Below are 21,285 nucleotides of genomic sequence, written 5' to 3'. Positions count from 1 at the left end.
TTGTTGCTTTTTTGTTGTTAAAAGCGGGCAGCATTTAAACACAAAAACGAGCCTTTTCGGATAGAAAGTCGGATCCTTTCCTCATAACTTAATTGATTGACAGCCTAGTACTGCGGTAGAGGCCACTACAGACCTCCTAAAAATACTTGAATGCCAAATTGATTCACAGTAGGATATTTTGAGGTAGGACTCACAATCCTGGACATCTCAAGGTGCAAATTTGTCTTCAAATACTTGCTCTATCCTTAAAAATACACTTCGGACTGGTGTTTAACTCGTTCTTTTTTCTTTTCAAATTTCCAACTAAACTGGGGTTAAAATAACATTTAACAAGAAATGTGGAAATAAATTCAGAAAGTTTCAAGTTGAACCCTCTCTACTTATAAGAAATATTTTACTAGTAAACTGAGAAATGACAAGATACATTTTAATAATTTACATTTCTTAAGAACAGGATAAATGACGAGGGGTTCATTTCTTCTTGAAACATAGGAATGTTTCACGCTTGCAAGAATTTTCTAGCAAGACTAATTTAGAGGAGAGGAATTTTGTTTTGTTCATGTATGTAATCTATTGACTTATAGTCCCAGGCATCTGGTTTATAAAAACAGTTAAATGCTTGGATATAAGGATGGGATGGGAGGTTGGGGGAGCCTTTTGCATGCCTACTATTTTATTATTTTTGTTAGCTTTGAATGCAGAAATGTTTTAAATTGTAATTACCACATATGGTTTTTTTTTATTGTTTGCAGTATGTTTTAGGTATTATAGAGATTTAACAATGGGTCTCTCTATCTCAGCAATTTGGAAAAATACTCAAGTGGAAATTGTTAATCCCTGTGAAGTAAAACGAAAGGTGAAGGTAATGTGGTGAAGATAGTATTTCTGCCTTGTCTAAAACAGTTATGATTGGTTAGATTTAACCCTGCAAGTGACTTAATGAAAAATATTCTGGGTGAAAACTAAATGCTACCTCCGAACAGATCTGCTTAGTACTTAGAAGAGGTTTGTTGTTGTTGTTGTTTGTTTATAATGGTATTCTTTTGATGAGAGGGAAACCATTTTACTTCCCTAAATTTATATTTATTCAAATTACATGTATGTTGATGTTGGCTTTAGAAATGTTAACCTTTGAGCATGGGCTTTGCAGTCCTCAATCATGATAGTTTTTAGGACTGGCGTGCTTTCATCATAGAATATATTTTTTGAAAATGTGTTGGAATCCTTAAAGAAAATGTAAGTAAGAATCTGTTAACTTTAATGTCAAAAGAAATAATTTCTGTCATTTCTGTGTGTGTTGAATCCTGGTAAAATGAAAGATTATATATACTCTTATATATTACAGAGTCTTGTTCAATATCTTTTACCTGTCTTGTTTCATGGGCAGTTGTTAACCTTTGAATTATCATTCAGAAGTATGAGAATTGGTTGGTTGAGACCCTTAATGTGTTTTCTCACAGGAAAAAGTTATTAAGGTAATTACATTTTTAGACCAGCGCACAATAGCAAGGTATAATGATGAAGAGCCTAAGCACTGTTTGTAAAATTGACCTATGGGAAAATGGGTCAGAGGTTTCAAATAAGAAGTAGCTTGGTTCCAGTGAGAGGTGGAGAATGGACCTGAAAAAGGGAAATATAGATCCTGTTGGCTCCTGGGAAGAGGATTCTTGGGAGAGGGGAAATAGGATAAGCAAGAAGCTTTGATTCTGAGAGCTCTTGCAGGGATTGTCTCAATTAGGTCTACTGGGAATAGGGACTTCAAAGGGCGTCACCCCTCAGGCAGCTACAATATTAGCTCTTGCTTGGATGCTCTCAGGATCAGGGAAGAAGTGTTACTTGAGGTGTGATGGGTATTGATCATTCCTGGGCAAGAGTCGTAAAGAACAGCCTGTTTAGTGAAGTGAACTTTTCATGAGTTAGCACCATGTACATTATACTTCACGCACTTAGTTTTTGTTAGTTTGTTTTTTAGTGAGAGTGCTTGCTTCCTGATGGAAGAGTTGATTATAGAGTTGCCACATTGCATATTATATCATATATCATATCATCATATTATAATTGGTACTTTTATATTATTTCTTTAGCAATACTGCTTTTGTTTAAGAAAGTTAATTTTTTTTTATTTAGGTAACATTGATTTATAACATTGTATAAATTTCAGGTATACATCATTGTATTTCACCGTCTGTGTAGGCTACATCCTATTCCCCATCAAGAGTCTAGTTGCCATCTGTCACCATACAAATGTGCCCTTTTAGCCCTTTTGCACTCCCTCCACCCCCTTTCCCTCTCGTAACCACCAGTCTGTTCTCTATATCTTTGTGTTTATCTTCCACATATGAGTGAAATCATATGGTGTTTGACTGTCTCCGTGTGACTTATTTCACTTAATATAATACCCTCAAAGCCCATTTATGTTGTCACAAATGGCAAGATTTCATCTTTTTTATGGCTGAGTAGTATTTCATTATATGTGGTGTGTGTGTGTGTGTGTATATATATATACACACACACACACACAACACATCTTCTTTCTCTCTTCATCTGTCGATGGGCACTTAGGTTGTTTCCAAGTTTTGCTGTTGTGAATAATGCTGCAGTGAACATAGGGGTGCATGTATCTTTTCTTTCTTTTTTTTTTTTAATTTTTTGTTTATTGCAGTAACATTGGTTTATAACATTGTAAAAATTTCAGGTGTACATCATTATACTTCTATTTCTGCATAGATTACATCATGTTCACCACCCAAATACTAATTACAACCCATCACCACACACATGTGCCGAATTATCCCTTTTGCCCTCCTCCCTCCCCTCTTCCCCTCTGGTAACCACCAATCCAGTCTCTGTCCCTATGTGTTTGTTTATTGTTGTTATTATCTACTACTTAATGAATGAAATCATACGGTGTTTGACCTTCTCCCTCTGACTTATTTCACTTTGCATTATACCCTCAATGTCCATCCATGTTGTCACAAATGCCTGGATTTCATCATTTCTTATTAGGGTTTTTGTGTGCTTTGGATAAATACCCAGTAGTGGAATAGTTGGATCATATAGTAGATCTATTTTTAATTTTTTGAGGACTCGCCAAACTGTTTTCCACAGTGGCTATACCAATTTACATTCCCACTGGCAGTGTATGAGGGTTCCCTTTTCTCCACATTTTCTCCAACAATTGTCATTTCTTGTCTTTTTAATAATAGCCATTGTGATGGGTGTGAGGTAATATCTCATTGTGGTTTTGATTACATTTCCCTAATAATTAGTGATGTTGGACATCTTTTCTTGCGCCTGTTAGCCATCTGTGTGTCTTCTTTGAAAAAATGTTCAGATCCTCTGCCCGTTTCCTAATCGGATTGTTTGTTTTTTTGTTGTTGAGTTGTATGAGTTCTTTATGTATTTTGGATATTAACCCCTTATCAGATATATGGTTTGGAAATATCTTCTCTCAATCAGTAGGTTGTCTTTTCATTTTGTTGATGGTTTCCTTTGCTGTGCATAAGCTTTTTAGTTTGATGTAGTCCCATTTGTTTATTTTTTCTTTTGTTTCCCTTGCCTGAGGAGACATGATATGCAAAAAGATACTGCTAAAACAAATGTCAAAGAGCATACTGCCTATGTTTTCTTTATGGTTTCAGGTCCTACATTCAAGTCTTTAATCCATTTTGAGTTAACTTTTGTGTATGGTGTAAGGTAGTGGTCTACTTTCATTCTTTTGCATGTGGCTGTCCAGTTTTCCCAGCACCACTTATTGAAGAGACTTTCCTTTTTGCATTGTATGTTCTTGGCTCCTTTGTCAAAAATTAGCAGTCCATAAATGTGTGGGTTTATTTCTGGGCTTTCAGTTCTGTTCCATTGATCTGTGTCTCTGTTTTTCTGCCAGTACTGTACTGTTTTGATTACTGTAGCTTTGTAATGTATTTTGAAATCAGGGAGTGTGATACCTCCAGCTTTGTTCTTTTTTCTCAGGATTGCTTTGGGTATACAGAGTCTTTTGTTATTCTATATAAATTTTAGGATTCTTTGTTCTATTTCCATGAAAAATGTCATTGGGATTTAGATAGGGATTGCATTGACTCTGTAGATTGCTTTAGGTAATATGGACATTTTAACTATGTTAATTCTTCCAATCTATGAGCATGGAATATCTTTCCATTTCTTTGTCTCTTGTTCGATTTCTTTCAACAGTGTCTTATAGTTTTCAGTGTATGGGTGTTTCACCTTGATGAGTTTATTCCTAGGTATTTTATTCTTTATTTTTGCGATTAAAAGTGGGATTATATTCTTGATTTCTCTTTCTGCCAGTTGTAAGTGTATAAAAACGCAACTTATATTTGAATGTTGATTTTGTAGCCTGCAACTTGGCTGTGCTCATGAGTTATTTCTAGTAGTTTTTTTGGTGGTTTCTTTAGGGTTATATATATATAAAATCATGTCATCTGCAAATAGAGACAGTTTTACTTCTTCCTTTCCAATTTGGATGCTTTTTATTTCTTTTTTTTTGCCTAATTTCTCTGGCTAGGTCTTCTAATACTATGTTGAATAAAAGGGCAAGAGTGGGCGTCCTTGTCTTGTTCCTGTTCTTACGGGGATAGCTTTCAGATTTTCACCATTGAGTATGAAGTTAGCTGTGGATTTGTTACATATGACCTTTATTATGTTGAGGTATTTTTATTCTGTACCCATTTTATTGAAATTTTTATCATAAATGGATGCTGAATCTTGTCAAATGCTTTCTCTGCATCTATTGAGACAATCATGTGTTTTTTATTCCTCATTTTGTTAATGTGTTGTATAACGTTGATTGATTTGTGGATGTTGAACTATCCTTGCATCTCTGGAATAAATCCCACTTGATCATGGTGTATGATCCTTTTAATGTATTCAATTTGCTAATATTTTGTTGAGGATTTTTGCATCTATATTCATCAATGATATTGGCCTGTAATTTTTGTGTGTGTGGATGTGTCATCCTCATTTGATTTTGGTATCAGGGTGATGTTGCCCTTGTAAAATGAGTTAGGAAGTGTCCCCTCCTCAGTTTTTTGGAAGAGTTTGAGAAGGATAGGTATCAGATCTTCTTTGAGTGTTTGATAGAATTCAACAGAGAAGTTGTCTGGTCCTGGACTTTTGTTTTTGGGAAGGTTTTTGATTAATGTTTCAATCTCTTTACAAGTAATGGGTCTATTCAGATTCTCTATTTCTTCTTGATTCAGTTTTGGAAGGTTGTATGATTCTAGGAATTTATCCATTTCTTCTAGGTTATCTGATTTCTTGGCATGTACCTTTTCATAGTATTCTCTTATAATCCTTTGTATTTCTGTGGTATCCATTGTAATTTCTCCTCTTTCATTTCTAATTTTATTTCAGCCTTCTCTCTTTTTTTCTTAGTGAGTCTGGCTAAGGGTGTGTCAATTTTATCTTCTCAAAGAACCAGCTCTTAATTTCATTGATATTTTTAGTCTATTGTCTTGTTAGTCTTTATTTCATTTATGTGTGCTCTGATTTGTATTATTTCCTTCCTTCCACTGATTTTGGGCTTCATTTGTTCTTAGTTTTCTAGTTCCTTTAGGTGTAATGTTAGACTGTTTTGAGATTTTTCTTGTTCCTTGAGGTAGGCTTATATTGCTGTAAACTTCCCTCTTAGTACCACTTTTACTGCAACCCGTAGATTTTGGTATGTCTTGTTTTCATTTTCATTTGTTTCCAGGTATTTTTTGATTTCTCCTTTTATTTCTTCATTGATCCAGTAGTTGTTCAGTCGCCACCTATTTGAGACTTTTCCAGCTTTCTTCTTGTAGTTGATTTCTAGTTTCATACCATTGTGGTTAGAAAGAATGTTTGATATGATTTCAGTCTTTTCAAATTTATTGAGACTTGTTTTGTTTCTCAGCATATGGTCTGTCTTTGAGAGTGTTTCATGTGCACTTGAGAAGAATGTGTATTCTGCTGCTTTTGGATGGAGTGCTCTATATATATCTATTAAGTTCATCTGGTCTAATGTTTCGTTTAAGGCCAACGTTTCCTTGTTGGCTTTCTGTCTAGATGGTCTAACCGTTGACGTAAGTGGGATGTTCAAGTCCCCTACTATTAATGTGTTGCTGTCAATTTCTCCTTTAGTTCTGTTAGTAATTGCTTTATATGCTTTGGTGCTCCTCTGTTAGGTGCATATATATTGATAAATGTTATGTCTGTTTGATGGATTGTCCCTTTTATCATTATATCATGTCCATCTTTATCTCTTGTTATCTTTTTTGGCTTGAAGTCTATTTTGCCTGATAGAAGTATGGCTACACCTGCTTTCTTTTGGTTGCCATTTGCTTGGAGTATCCATCTTCCATCCCTTCACTCTGAGCCTCTTGTTTGTCTTTAGAGCTGAGATGTGTTTCCTGGAGGCAGCATATTGTTGGTCTTATTTTTTAATCCATCCAGCTACTCCGTGTCTTTTGATTGTTGAATTCAATCCATTTCCTTTTAGGATGATTATTGATATTTGAAGACTTAATACTGCCATTTTTTTAAGTAATTTATTTTTTTGAGGTGCTTTTTTTTTGAGGAAGATTGACCCTGAGCTAACATTTGTTGCCAATCTTTCTCCCCAAAGCCCCAGTACATAGTATATCCTAGTTGTAGATCCTTCTAGTTCTTCTGTGTGGGATGCTGCCTCAGCATGGCTTGATGAGCAGTGAGTGGGTCCATGCCCAGGATCCGAACTGGTGAACCCTAGGCCACCAAAGTGGAACACATGAACTTAACCACTACACCACTGGGCTGGCCCCTAATACTGCCATTTTATCTTTTGTTTTTTGGTTATTCTATATTTCCATTGTTTCTTTTTCCTTGTATTTCTGTCTTCAATTTCAGTTTGATGGTTTTCTGTGATGTGTTTCTCAGTTTCTTCTTTTTTTATGTTTTGTGACTCTGTTCTGAGTTTTTGTTTTGTGGTTACCATGTGTTTGTATAAAACGTCTTACAGATAAGATAGTCCTTTTTCTGCTGATAGCCTCTTATCTTCATTTACCTATGCCGGTTCTCTCCTTTTCCTTTTCCCCCTCTATGTTTTTATTGTCAGATATTATCCCTTTTTGTATCGTGAGTTCATTACAAAATTGAAGTGGTTACAGTTATTTTTAATGCTTTCTTTCCCTCTTACCTTTGTTATAATTCAGTGTATGCTATCCTATTCTGATACAGATTTGCAATTTCTGATTCTGTCTGCCTATTTATCATCTTGCTCAAAGCTTTGTATACCTTTGCCTTTTTGTTATAGGTAAGAGGGCTCCTTTCATGATTTCTTATAGGGCAGGTTTAGTGTCGGTGAACTCCCTCAGCTTTTGTTTGTCTGGGGAAGTCTTTACTTCTCTTTCATATCTGAAAGATAACTTTCCTGGATAGAGTATTCTTGGCTGACAGTTTTTATCTTTCAGTATTTTTTTTTTTTAAAGATTCGCCCTGAGCTAACATATGTTGCCGATATTCCTCTTTTTTTTCCTTCCCCAAAGCGCCAGTGCATGGTTGTATATCCAGTTGTAAGTCCTTCTGGTTCTTCTATGGGAGCCACTGCCACAGCATGGCAACAGACAGGTGGTGTGCTTCTGCGACTGGGAAGCAAGCTCAGGCTGCTGAAGCGGTGAGAGCACTGAACTTGAACCACTAGGCCATGAGGGCTGGCTCTGTCTTTCAGTATTTTGAATGTATCTGTCCACTCTTTCCTGGCCTGTAGGGTTTCTGCTGAGAAATCTGCTGATAGCCTGATGGGGATTCCTTTGTAGGTTATTTTCTTTTTCTCCCTGGCTACTTCTAATATTCTTTCTTTGTCATTTATTTCTGACAGTTTTATTATCATGCGTCTTAGAGAAAGTCTTTTTGCGTTGAGTTTATTGGGTGTTCTGTTAACTTTATGGGATTGTATATCCAGTTCCTTTTCCATGTTTGGCAAGTTATCAGCTATTATTTTTTTAAATAAGCTCTCTGCTCCCTTCTCTTTCTCTTCTCCTTCTGGGGTACCCATTACCCTTATGTTGCACTTTATAATGGAGTCATATAATTCTCATAGAATTGCTACCTTGTTTTTAAGTCTTAGTTCTCTCTCCTCTTCTACCTGCATCATTTCTAGGTTTCTATCTTTGAGCTCACTAATTATCTCTTTCATATAACCTGCTCTATTTCCAATGCTTTCTAATGCATTCTTCCTCTCATTTATTGAGTTCTTCAGCTCCAAAATTTCTGTTTGGCTCTTTTTTAGAATTTCAGTCTCTTTGGTAAAGTATTCCTTCATTCATTGATTTTATTCCTCAGCTCATTGAACTGCTTTTCTGAGTTTTCTTGTAGCTTGTTGATTTTTTTCATGACAGCTATTTTGAATTCTTTATCAGTTAGATCGTAATCTTCCGTGACTTTGTGTTTGGTTTCTGGAGAGTTGTTTTCTTTATGTAGTACCATGGTACTGTGGCTTCTTGTGGTGCTTGTTGAGTTATTCCTCTGCTGGCACATTTGTTGTAGCAAACACATTTTTTATTTAGGTAAAACTTGGATTGCTTGGAGATTAAATGACTTTCTTTTGTTTTTCAGTAGGTGGTGCTATAGCACTAGTTTTTGGTCTCTCTCACCTGTGCTGCCTCTGGCTATACTTGAGTATCTGCACATTCCACCCTCCACTGCCTCTATTTGGGGTGTTGCTGGTACTCTTGTCCTTGCCACCTGTGCTTCTGGGGGTCACTGATGCCTTGCTGTTGCTGGTGTTGCTGCAGTCACTGGCTTTGCCACCAGGGGCACAGGATGGCTGGCGCCTCAGCCACGTCTATGATCACCTGCTTTGGAAGCTCTGCTGCCATGGTTGGGGGAGGGAGAGGGGGAGGGAGCCTGGTACATGGGGCACCAGCTCAGCTGTTGCCTGTTACTTTGTGGTCATAGGTGCTGCTGTGTTTGGGGTGTCAGAGTTCTCTGTGCACCTCTGCTGCTACTACCAGGCTCTGAGCTGAGGCCAGGGGGCCTGGGATCATGGGGCTCCACCTCTGCTGCTGCTCTGCTTCCCTTGGTTGTAGGTGCTGCCGTGGCTGGCTGGCTGGAGTTGCACATGTGCTTCTGCTACTGCCCACCAAATTCTCTGGGGCTGGGGGTGGCTGGCTCAGCCTCTGCTGCCAGGATCCAGGATCCTGGGCTCTGCCTCTGCTGTTTCCCTGTTTGGCCTCCTCTGTGTGCTCCAGTTCACCCACTTTTTTTTTTTTTTTGAGGAAGGTCGGCCCTGAGCTAACATCTGCCAATCCTCCTCTTTTTGCTGAGGAAGACTGGCCCTGGGCTAACTTCCGTGCCCATCTTCCTCCACTTTATATGGGACGCCACCACAGCATGGCTTGACAACTGGTGCATCGGTGCGCGCCCGGGATCCGAACCAGCGAACCCCAGGCCGCCGCAGCGGAGCGCGGGCACTTAACTGCCTGCGCCACCAGGCAGGCCCCCAGTTCACCCACTTTTGTATCTATTGATGTGTGGATATTTCCAGGGTCCTGGTGTGTTGTGCAGTGTAGCCTTTGTTGGTTATGAATGTTTTATTCTCTGTAGGTTGAAGGGGAGAGACAAAAGGATCTTCTCAGGCTGCCATGATGATAATGTCTCAAGGAAGCTAGTTTTGAGAGTAATACAGCTCACTGATAAAAACAGTTTGGGATTAAAGCCACAGACTTAGAAAATTTAACCAGAGTGGCAAATATATGGCAGATTGGAAAAAACTGCTAGCTTCAATTAATTTCATGAGACCCTATAGTAATAGAGGGAAGAACATGGGTTTTGGAGGCTGATTATTCTGGGTTCCAATCTCAACTCCAACTCATACAAGCTGTGTGATCCAGTGCAAGTTACCTAACCTCTCTGAGTCTCAGTTTCTACATCTGTAAATGGGAGAAAAGACATCTTAAAGAGTGTTATGTAAAAGAAAAAATGAACTACTGAGTTGAACACACTTAATAAGGTGATTTGCAGTTACAGGTCTCCAGTACACAGTAGTTCCTTCTCTTTTCCCACAATCGTCATCATACCCTTTTCCCTGCCACTAAAGTCTGAATTATTGTCACCTTTATTAAAACCTTGGGATTTAGATAGCCATGGTCATAGCCTTAGCTTTCCCTGTTATGAGCAGTTTTTCTTAAGACCTTCTTTCTAGATCTGATCATTTCATCTAAGTACAGTAATCACACTCTATCACACAGATAGGGTGATTCAGGGATAAAATATGAGGATACATTTAGGAACACTTTGAGGGATAAGAGACAAATAATTTCATTTGTTATAATTGACTAATGAGGTGTTTTATTGACATTTAATTTTTAGATTTTTATTCTGAACTTTTGGTAGGTAGGAATTGGTTCAGTTCATCAAATGTTTATTGGGTACAAGGCAGCACAGTACATAGTACTATAATGTGAAATGCCTAAAGATATACCCCCCTGAGTCCCACCCCACCCTCATTGGCTTTCATTCAGGTGGGCAAGATAGACATGTGCAGAAACTGTTATGTAAGTCACAAGACCATGGACAGTGAGGTGGTTGTTGTGGTGTCTTAGGGATGGATCTGGTAAGGCCTTGTAAAAGAGGTGAAATTTTAGCAGGGCATTAGGGAGTGGATAATATTTTCACAGACAGAGATGAAAGGATTATATTTCTGGTGGATGGGGACAATATAAGCACAGGCATGAAGGTGTTCTCGGAGGAAGGAGGAATTTGATATTGCTGGGATATGAGTCTGTGATGTGAGAGTGGGGGTATAGTGTGAGAGGAGATAGGGAATGCACTAAAGGTAGGCTAGGCCCAGATAGTATGGGGCTTTTAAAGCCAGTTTAAGGGTTCAATGTTATTCTGTAAATGGAAGGTATTGAAGATTTTTTTTTTTTTTTTTTTTTTTTTTTTTTTTTTTTTTTTTTTTTTTTACATTTTTATTGATATTTTAATGGTTTCTAACATTGTGAGATTTTGGGTTGTACATTTTTGTTTGTCCTTCACCCCATATATGACTCCCTTCACCCCTTGTGCCCACCCCCCACCCCCCACCCCCCACCCCCACTTCCCGGGTAACCACAGTCCAGTTTTCTCTGTCCATGTGTTGGTTTATATTCCACATATGAGTGAGATCATACAGTGTTTGTCTTTCTCTTTCTGGCTTATTTCACTTAACATAATACGCTCCAGGCCCATCCATGTTGTTGCAAATGGGACGATTTTGTCTTTTTTTATGGCTGAGTAGTATTCCATTGTATATATATACCACATTTTCTTAATCCAATCGTCAGTCGAGGGACACTTAGGTTGCTTCCACTTCTTGGCTATGGTGAATAATGCTGCAATGAACATAGGGGTGCATAAGCCTCTTTGGATTGTTGATTTCAGGTGCGTTGGATAGATTCCCAGTAGTGGGATGGCTGGATCATAGGGCATCTCTATTTTTAATTCTTTGAGGAATCTCCATACCGTTTTCCATAGAGGCTGCACCAATTTGCATTCCCACCAGCTGTGTATGAGGGTTCCTGTTTCTCCACATCCTCTCCAACATTTGTTGTTTTTTGTCTTGGTGATTATAGCCATTCTAACGGGCGTGAGGTGGTATCTTAGTGTTGTTTTGATTTGCATTTCCCTGATGATTAGTGATGTTGAGCATCTTTTCATGTGCCTATTGGCCATCTGTATATCTTCCTTGGAGAAGTGTCTATTCATTTCCTCTGCCCATTTTTTGATCGGGTTGTTTGTTTTTTTGTTGTTCAATTGTGTGAGTTCTTTATATATTATGGAGATCAACCCCTTGTCAGATGTATGTTTTGCAAATATTCTCTCCCAGCTGGTTGGTTGTTTGTTCATCTTGATTCTGATTTCATTTGTCTTATAAAAGCTCTTTAGTCTGATAAAGTCCCACTTGTTTATTTTTTCTTTAGTTTCCCTAGTCTGGGTAGGCATGTCATCCGAAAAGATTCCTTTAAACCCAATGTCAAATAGTGTGTTGCCTATATTTTCTTCTATGAGTTTTATAGTTTCAGGTCTCACCTTCAGGTCTTTGATCCATTTTGAGTTGATTTTTGTGTATGGCGATAGCACATGGTCCACTTTCATTCTTTTGCATGTGGATGTCCAGTTTTCCCAACACCATTTATTGAAGAGACTTTCCTTTCTCCATTGCATGTCCTTAGCACCTTTGTCGAAAATTAGCTGTCCGTATATGTGTGGTTTTATTTCTGGGCTTTCAATTCTGTTCCATTGATCTGTGTGTCTGTTTTTGTACCAGTACCATGCTGTTTTGATTACTATTGCTTTGTAGTATGTTTTGAAGTCAGGAATTGTGATGCCTCCTGCTTTGTTCTTTTTCTTTAGGATTTCTTTAGCTATTCGGGGTCTTTTGTTGCCCCATATAAATTTTAGTATTCTTTTTTCTATTTCTGTGAAGAATGTCATTGGGATTCTGATTGGGATTGCATTGAATCTGTAGATTGCTTTAGGTAATATAGACATTTTAACTATGTTTATTCTTCCAATCCACGTGCATGGGATATCTTTCCATTTCTTTATGTCATCGTAGATTTCCCTCAATAATGTCTTGTAGTTCTCATTGTATAGGTCCTTCACCTCCTTGGTAAGATTTATTCCTAGGTATTTTATTCTTTTTGATGCAATTGTAAATGGTATTATCTTTTTGAGCTCTCTTTCTGTTAGTTCATTATTAGCATATAGAAATGCAACTGATTTTTGTAGATTGATTTTGTACCCTGCAACTTTGCTGTAGTTGTTGATTGTTTCTAACAGTTTTCCAACAGATTCTTTAGGGTTTTCTATATATACAATCATGTCATCTGCAAATAGTGAGAGTTTCACTTCTTCGTTACCTATTTGGATTCCTTTTATTCCTTTTTCTTGCCTAATTGCTCTGGCCAAAACCTCCAGTACTATGTTGAACAGGAGTGGTGAGAGTGGGCAGCCCTGCCTCGTTCCTGTTCTCAGAGGAATGGCTTTCAGTCTTTCCCCGTTGAGTATGATGTTAGCTGTGGGTTTGTCATATATGGCCTTTATTATGTTGAGGTACTTTCCTTCTATTCCCAATTTATTGAGAGTTTTTATCATAAATGGATGTTGTATCTTGTCAAATGCCTTCTCTGCGTCTATTGAGACGATCATGTGGTTTTTATTCTTTGTTTTGTTGATGTGATGTATCACGTTGATTGATTTGCGGATGTTGAACCATCCCTGCGTCTCTGGTATAAATCCCACTTGATCATGGTGTATGATCTTTTTAATATATTGTTGTATTCGGTTTGCCAATATTTTGTTGAGGATTTTTGCATCAATGTTCATCAGCGATATTGGCCTGTAATTTTCTTTCTTTGTATTGTCTTTGTCTGGTTTCGGTATCAGGGTGATGTTGGCCTCGTAGAATGATTCAGGAAGTGTTCCATCTTCCTCTATTTTTTGGAATAGTTTGAGGAGGATGGGTATTAAATCTTCTTTGAATGTTTGGTAAAATTCACTGGAGAAGCCATCTGGTCCTGGACTTTTATTTTTTGGGAGGTTTTTGATTACTATTTCAATCTCTTTACTTGTGATTGGTCTATTCAGATTCTCCATTTCTTCTTGGTTCAATTTTGGGAGGTTGTATAAGTCTAAGAATTTATCCATTTCTTCTAGATTGTCCAATTTGTTGGCATATAATTTCTCATAGTATTCTCTTATAATCCTCTGTATTTCCATGGTATCCGTTGTAATTTCTCCTCTTTCATTTCTAATTTTATTTACTTGAGCCTTTTCTCTTTTTTTCTTAGTTAGCCTAGCTAAGGGTTTGTCTATTTTGTTTATCTTCTCGAAGAACCAACTCTTTGTTTCATTAATCCTTTCTACTGTTTTTTTGGTCTCAATATCATTTATTTCTGCTCTGATTTTTATTATTTCTCTCCTTCTGCTGGCTTTGGGCTTTGTTTGTTCTTCTTTTTCTAGTTCTGTTAGGTGTAATTTAAGGTTGCCTATTAGGGCTTTTTCTTGTTTGTTAAGGTGGGCTTGTATCGCTATGAGTTTCCCTCTCAGGACCGCTTTTGCTGCGTCCCATATGGTTTGATATGGCATGTTATCATTTTCGTTTGTTTCCAGATAGTTTTTGATTTCTCCTTTAATTTCATCAATGATCCATTGGTTGTTCAGTAGCATGTTGTTTAATCTCCACATTTTTGTCACTTTCCCAGTTTTTTTTTCCTGGTTCATTTCCAGTTTCATAGCCTTATGGTCTGAAAAGATGCTTGTTATGATTTCAATCCTCTTAAATTTATTGAGGCTTGCTTTGTTTCCCAACATATGGTCTATCCTAGAGAATGTTCCATGCGCGCTTGAGAAGAATGTGTAGTCAGCTGTTTTTGGGTGGAGTGCTCTGTATATGTCTACTAGGTCCATCTCGTCCAGTTTTTCATTTAAGTCTAATATTTCTTTATTAACTTTTTGTCTGGATGATCTATCCATTGCTGTAAGTGGGGTGTTAAGATCCCCTACTATTATTGTGTTGTTGTTGATTTCTCCTTTTAGGTTTGTTAATAGTTGTTTTATGTACATTGGTGCTCCTATGTTGGGTGCATATATATTTATAAGTGATATGTCTTCTTGATGGAGTGTCCCTTTTATCATTATATATTTCCCTTCTTTGTCTTTCTTAACCTGTTTTATCTTGAAGTCTACTTTGTCTGATATGAGTATGGCAACACCTGCTTTCTTTTGTTTGCCATTAGCTTGGAGTATTGTCTTCCATCCTTTCACTCTGAGCCTGTGCTTGTCTTTAGTGCTAAGATGTGTTTCCTGAAGGCAGCATATTGTTGGGTCTTGCTTTTTAATCCATCCTGCCACTCTGTATCTTTTGATTGGAGAGTTCAATCCATTTACATTTAGGGTAATTATTGAAATATGAGGGTTGAATGTTGCTGTTTTGTCACTTATTTTCTGGTTCTTTTGCATTTCCTTTGTTTCTTGTCCCATTTGTTTTGGACTGCCAATTCAGTTTGGTTGTTCTGTCTTATGATTCTTCTAGTTTTCTCTTTGTTTATCATATGTGGTTTTAATTTGATTATTTGTTTAGTGGTTACCTTGAGGTTTGGGCAAAAAATCTTCTGTATGAGATAGTCCATTATCTGATAGCCTCCTATTTCCTTATACTAAGTCAATTCAGTCACTTTCCTCTTCCCCTTCTAAGTTGCTCTTGTTATACCTTATTCTATCTTGTGTTGTGGCTGTGTGTTTACAGTGATGAGGTTAAATTTATTTTTGGTGAATTTCTTCCTTTGATCTTTGAGTTTAGTATTTAAGTGGTTGCTAACCTATTCCGGTAAAGATCTACTATTTCTCTGATTTTGTCTGCCTACTTTTCTCCTTACTCCAAGCTTTGTGTTCCCTTTCTCTTCTTGTTTTCAGGCCTGAGGGCCTTCTTGAGTATTTCTTGTAGTGGCGGTCTCGTGGCCATGAACTCCCTTAGCTTTTGTTTATCTGGGAGAGTTACTATTTCTCCATCATATTTGAAGGATATTTTTGCTGGATAGAGTATTCTTGGCTGAAAGTTTTTGTCTTTTAGTATTTTGAATATATCATTCCAGTCTCTTCTAGCCTGAAAAGTTTCTGTTGAGAAATCCGCTGAGAGCCTGATGGGAGTTCCTTTGTACGTTATTTTTTGTTTTTGTCTAGCTGCCCTTAATATTGTTTCTTTGTCGTTGACCCTGGCTAGCCTTACCACTAGGTGTCGTGGTGAAGGCCTTTGTCTGTTAATATATATAGGAGTCCTGTTGGCTTCGCTTACTGGTATTTCCTGCTCCTTCCCCAGATTTGGGAAATTTTCAGCTATTATTTCCTTGAATAGGCTCTCTGTTCCTCTTTCCCTCTCCTCTCCCTCAGGAATACCTATAATTCTTATGTTACATTTTCTAATAGAGTCCGATATTTCTCGGAGTCTTTCTTCATTTCTTTTTAGTCTTAGTTCTCTCTCTTCTTCCATCTGGAGTATATCTGTATTCCTATCCTCTAAAGTACTAATTCTTTCCTCCATATTGTCAGCTCTGTTCTTTAAAGATTCCAGATTCTCCTTTATCTCCTCCATTGTGTTCTTCATCTCCATCAGCCCTGATAGGTTTTTCTTTATGATTTCAATCTCTTTTGTGAAGAAACTCCTAATCTCATTGAATTGTTTGTCTGTGTTGTCTCGTATTTCGTTGAGTGTTTTTATGATAGCTATTTTGAAATCTCTGTCATTTAGTTTATGGATTTCTGTGTCTTCGGAGTTGATTTCTGGTTGCTTGTCATTTTGTTTCTGGTCTGGTGATTTCATATATTTTTGCATTGTGGTTCCTGTGTTGGTTTTGGTTTTCCTCATCCTGGAAGTCTCTGGTTGCACTTTCCACCTGCCGCCACTGTGTGGTGGTGAAGGGCTGTGTAGTCTAAGCCCCCTGCGCTCTGCCCCAGTTTTTCTGCTGCGATCCGCAGTTTTGTTTTGTTTTGTTTTGTTTCTTTTCCCCACTGCGGTCCACGGGTCCAGTCCAATTTATTCAGGTCTGCCTCGGACCGCTAGATCTGGTCGAGCTGCAGACTCCGGGTTGTGGGGAGGGGGGAGCTCTCTCTTTTGCCCTCTGGGTCCCTGACGTGGGAGGCTTCTCGTTTGCCCCTCTTTATCCGCTCTCTGGGTTGCTCAGATGTTGATGGTAGCCCTGTGGCTCCTCTGAGCCCTCTGTGCGGGAGTTTCCCACTGGCTGAGAGCGCCCGAAGAGCTGCAGTTTCCCGCCGAGGGCCGCCCCTCCCCCCTCTCTGGGAGCCGCGCGGACCGGATCGCTGATCTGATGGGGAGGGAGCGGAGTTCTCCTTACCTCTCCCCACTTCCTCCGGGGGCCCAGCACGTTCCGCTCTCAGATGTGCGGCAGTGTGGATCCCTCCGCTCCAGCTTTTGACTGTCTGGGATTCCGTTGTTTGTCTGTGGCTGTTACTTTTGTTGTATTTTGTGGGGGAAGAATTCACGGGAAAGCTCACTCCGCCATGATGCTGACGTCACCGGTATTGAAGATTTTCGAGGACATGAGTGACATGATCAGATCTGTACTTTGAAAAATAACTGATGGCAGTGAGTAGCATGGATTGGACTTGGGGGAGAGACTGATGGTGGGAAATACCAGCTAGGAGGCTATTGTAGTAGTTATTGGAAGTAGTAGTGAGATTTTTGAAGTAGGACAGAAGGAGTAGAAAGGAGAGGACTGACAAGAGAGACCTTGCAGAGATAAAATAGAATTTGGTGTCTGATTAGATGTTGAGGATTAAGAGGGAAGAATGAAAAACAACAGAGATTAGGAATGTGTGGTAGGATTTAAATCAACAGATATTTATGCATGTCTGCCAGTGTAAGTGTCTTTTAGCCACAGGACTAATACAAAGATAGATTTTTGCAGCATAGGGAGATAGAAAGCTAAAATGAACTTCCCCCTCTCTTTATTGTCTTGAGCAAGAGCAAACCACTCCAGAGATTTCTGGTCATGCTTGGCATGCTTAAAATCTTTACTACCAAAGATGAATGCACTTATTTCTAGCTAAAAAGTGTTTCATGCTTTTTAAATGGCCCTTAGGCCTGTAATTCTTGCTTCATCAGTATTCATCTTAAATAGTCATCACCCCTGGGTGCAGAGAGCTGTCCTGAAAATAGTGACTAGTGCTTTTTTCTGTAATGTGAAAAAGAAAACAGGGGCATCTGTATTTCTTATATGCTTTCACCAGGTTTATTTGGAATAGAAAGTAGGGGTCAGGCCAACAGGTCCCTGGCCCCTCCCCTCCTGGATGCCTTCCCAGTTCCTCCAAGACTATCTTCCTTTAAACCTGTCTGGTCCAAAAATATTTAGGTCAGTTTCTTCAGGGCAGGGCCTCTGTATTTCCCTACTTTGATTGTTTCATCAAGAGAGCTAATCATTACCTCACCTTTCCATAATAAGGCGTGACTTGGTGCTGTTGCTTTCTTGGGCCATATTTTTCTTTCAATACCACCCTTCTCATAGTTTCCCTCCCTCTTCTATAATTTTGAGGAGGAAATACAATATTTTTTCCCTTCTTGTAATTTCTGTCTTGGTGGATGCTGTCATTGTCTTTAGCAGCAGCTCTGAAGATCTGGTAAGCACTTGGATTCTTGAGGTAAGCCTTTTAGTACTTTGGCAGAATTTGCTATATAATGTTTACACTTTTATGTTATTTCCAAAGGTTATTTACGATTGTTGCTGATAGCTTTTTTTTCTTTGTATATTTTGTTTTCTTCTGGTTTGTTTTTAGGTGGGAAAGGAGTTGGATGGGAGGGAGATATAGAGCTAAACTTAATCTGGCTTTTGTAGATAACAGAGATGTTTTCTGAATTGCCCTGGAGGCATTCTATGTAACTTATTTTGCTGCTAGATTTTAACCCATATCTGTACTTGTGAAGTAGTTTCTGCTGTGTGTATGAGTGTGCGCTTCTGTGTGTGTGTGTGTGTGTGTGTGTGTGAGAGAGAGAGAGAGAGAGAGAATGTGTTTTTACTCTTGCCTTGCTTCATTTCACAAAATATTTGAGATGGTTTATAGGAAATACAATCCAGTAACAAAGTATTTTGATATTCAAGATAAGGGAAAAAATAAAGTAGGAGATCTATGGAAAGGATGGAGGATGGGGTTGGAGGATGAAATAGAACACAAGGAAACAGGCTTTAAGGATCTACTGCACATTTAAAATATAGTTGAATTGCAAATTTGGCCTTGAATTTCCTCAGGCTGCTAGTTCTCAACGCTCATTGTATATTAGATATACCTGGGTGTTTTAAAAAAAATTTCCATGTTAGTGCCTCACTCACAGAGATTCATATTTAACTGATCTGGTAGGGGCCTGGGCATAATTCTCCAGATGGTTATGATGTATAGCCAAGGATAAAGAACCACAGCTCTAGACCAAAGTAAAAAGAGAAATAATCAAATAGTTCTCATTATCCAACAACAAAAAAACATATAAGTTCCTAAGCTAGCAATTATCTCTAAAATAAAATTTCTGTGAATTGGGATGTTTTTCTCTATATTTTATTCTGTTGTTTTAAGATATGACTGGGGCAAAGGAAGTATTTGAACTGTCTTGTATGTTCTTGTGGTGTAGTTTTGAGGAATTTGCTTTTCTATAAGAGTAAAAACAAAATTTTAATGTCCTAGCTGATTTTGATATAGTTTAGTCTTATAATTTGGAGATTAAATAGTCTGCATACCTTATTACTAGCTAAGTAAGGGGATAGTGACTCTGTTTTGAAAAAAATATCCCATAACATCTCTAACAAAAATTTCAAAGGGCACATATAATTATTCTTATTAGAGGACCTATCTGCCTCTCCTATAATGCGGTTGGGGACAGACTTCAAGAGGAAATATAGTAATTTTAACACCCAGTGTAAATTTTTTACACAAAAAGACATTGGAATCCATATATCTAAACTTAAGGGAGAAAGGTATGACATTTAGTGAGCATGTATTATCTCTTCAGTTTTATTTACTCTTCAAAATAGCTTGGTAAGAAAAAGGTGTGTTTTTTTTTTAACAGGTGAGAAAGAGACATACAGGGCCGGCCTCGTGGCTTAGTGGTTAAGTGCTCCACACTCTGCTACTGGCGGCCCGGGTTCGGATCCCGGGTGCGCACTGACGCACCGCTTCTCCGGCCATGCTGAGGCCGCATCCCACATACAGCAACTAGAAGGATGTGCAACTATGACATACAACTATCTACTGGGCCTTTAGGGAAAAAAAAAAAAAGGAGGATTAGCAATAGATATTAGCTCAGAGCCGGTCTTCCTCAGCAAAAAGAGGAGGATTAGCATGGATGTTAGCTCAGGGCTGATCTTCCTCACAAAAAAAAAAAAAAATGGGGCTTTTATAAAAAAAAAGAAAGAGACATACAAATCAGTGGGAGGCACATCTGGAATTTGAGCCTAGATCATTTTAAGTTCATGCTTTTTGCTCTATACGTTGTTGTCTCCCCCATAAGAATGATATTGAAGATAAGGAGAGGGTATAGACAAGTTGTTAGCAACCATAATAGATCAGTAAATCAGATCTGCTGCTGATTCAATAGCCATGTCTACTGAAAATAAAGATCAACAAAATCCAACAGCTTTTTTTGTAGACATAGACAAGTTTATTCAAAAATTCATATGTAAAAGTACAGGGCCTAGACTATCTAAAAACAGTTTTGAAAAAGAAGACAAAAATGCAAGGAATCACTCTACAGGATATTAAGGTTTACTGTGTTACTACAAGTAATTAAGACAGTGTGGTATTTGTAGAAGGATAGACTAGATTCACACAAATATGTTCAGCTGATTTCTGAGAAAAGTGCAGAAGCAAAATAAAGTCTTCAGTTTTCTCATATATAAAATGGAAATTAATGTGTTTATTTTGAGAAGTAAATAAAAGTGCTTTGTGTGTAATGTTTGACAAGAATAATAAAGTTCTTGTTGTTTTCAAAAAAATAACTCTTAAGATTTAGGTGTCCTAGACAAAGTACTTATTTTACCCTGATAAATAAGTCAATGGACACTTTAAACTTATTTCACATTCCCCAAGGTAGTATTTTAATGAAATTACTTGGACCTCATAGCTCTAAGAGGTTACTACAGAGGGAAGAATTACTATTAAAGAATGTGATGTATGTACACATGTCATGTATATGCGTGCATTCATCTGTACCACACATAATAATGGGTATCCTTTGAAAGTAAACTTTCCAAAGAATATGTTGTAGCTCATGTGAGACTGGCCAGATGGCCAGTGCCTTAGCACTGGGAACACTTTGGAGCTATTCAAAACCATTAAAGTCATTAGCTCTGATTTCAACCAAGCAGAGTGAACAAATCCTGCCTTAATAGTAACCAGGGAAGCTGCTTTTCGATCATTGAACCAAAGTTTTAAAAACTCAAATGTTCTATGAATACCTTCTAATGTGTTATAATATTGATATGCTTAGTTCAACTCATAGTAACTTATCATTTGTACAACTACTAGTCCTTTTTAAAGCATGATGATGCTTTGATTGGTTTTAATTGGTTCTAAATATTGTATGCATTCATTTAACAAGTGATTATTAAATGGCTGCTTATGTGTAAGGTGTTGTGCTAGTTACTAGATAGGGTTAGTTTGATTATTGCTTCAGGTTTCTGCCTTGATAACTGAAAACCACTTAAGTGTATATCTATCCATTCTTCCATAGTCACAAGGAAATGTCTGAAAAGACAGTATATTATGTGACAAAGACCAGCAGAT

General features: G+C 37.9%; 1 protein-coding gene across 5 annotated transcripts in view; it reads left to right on the top strand.

Moving 5' to 3' along the window:
* Positions 1-21,285, top strand: part of RPS6KA6 (ribosomal protein S6 kinase A6) — a 154,946-nt gene that overhangs the window by 1,440 nt on the left and 132,221 nt on the right. The window contains exon 1 of one of the 5 annotated variants that reach the window (XM_058536262.1): positions 782-862. The exons of the other annotated variants lie outside the window; for them this stretch is intronic. Coding sequence (XP_058392245.1) covers positions 782-862 — 81 coding nt within the window. Of the gene's footprint in view, positions 1-781; positions 863-21,285 lie in introns of those variants that run through there. 5 annotated transcript variants of the gene reach the window in all.

The sequence above is a fragment of the Diceros bicornis genome, chromosome X (genome assembly GCF_020826845.1).
Source record: "Diceros bicornis minor isolate mBicDic1 chromosome X, mDicBic1.mat.cur, whole genome shotgun sequence".
Taxonomy (NCBI): Eukaryota; Metazoa; Chordata; class Mammalia; order Perissodactyla; family Rhinocerotidae; genus Diceros; species Diceros bicornis.
Note: the sequence above shows the minus strand (reverse complement) of the source record. Positions and strands in the feature narration are given on the sequence as shown.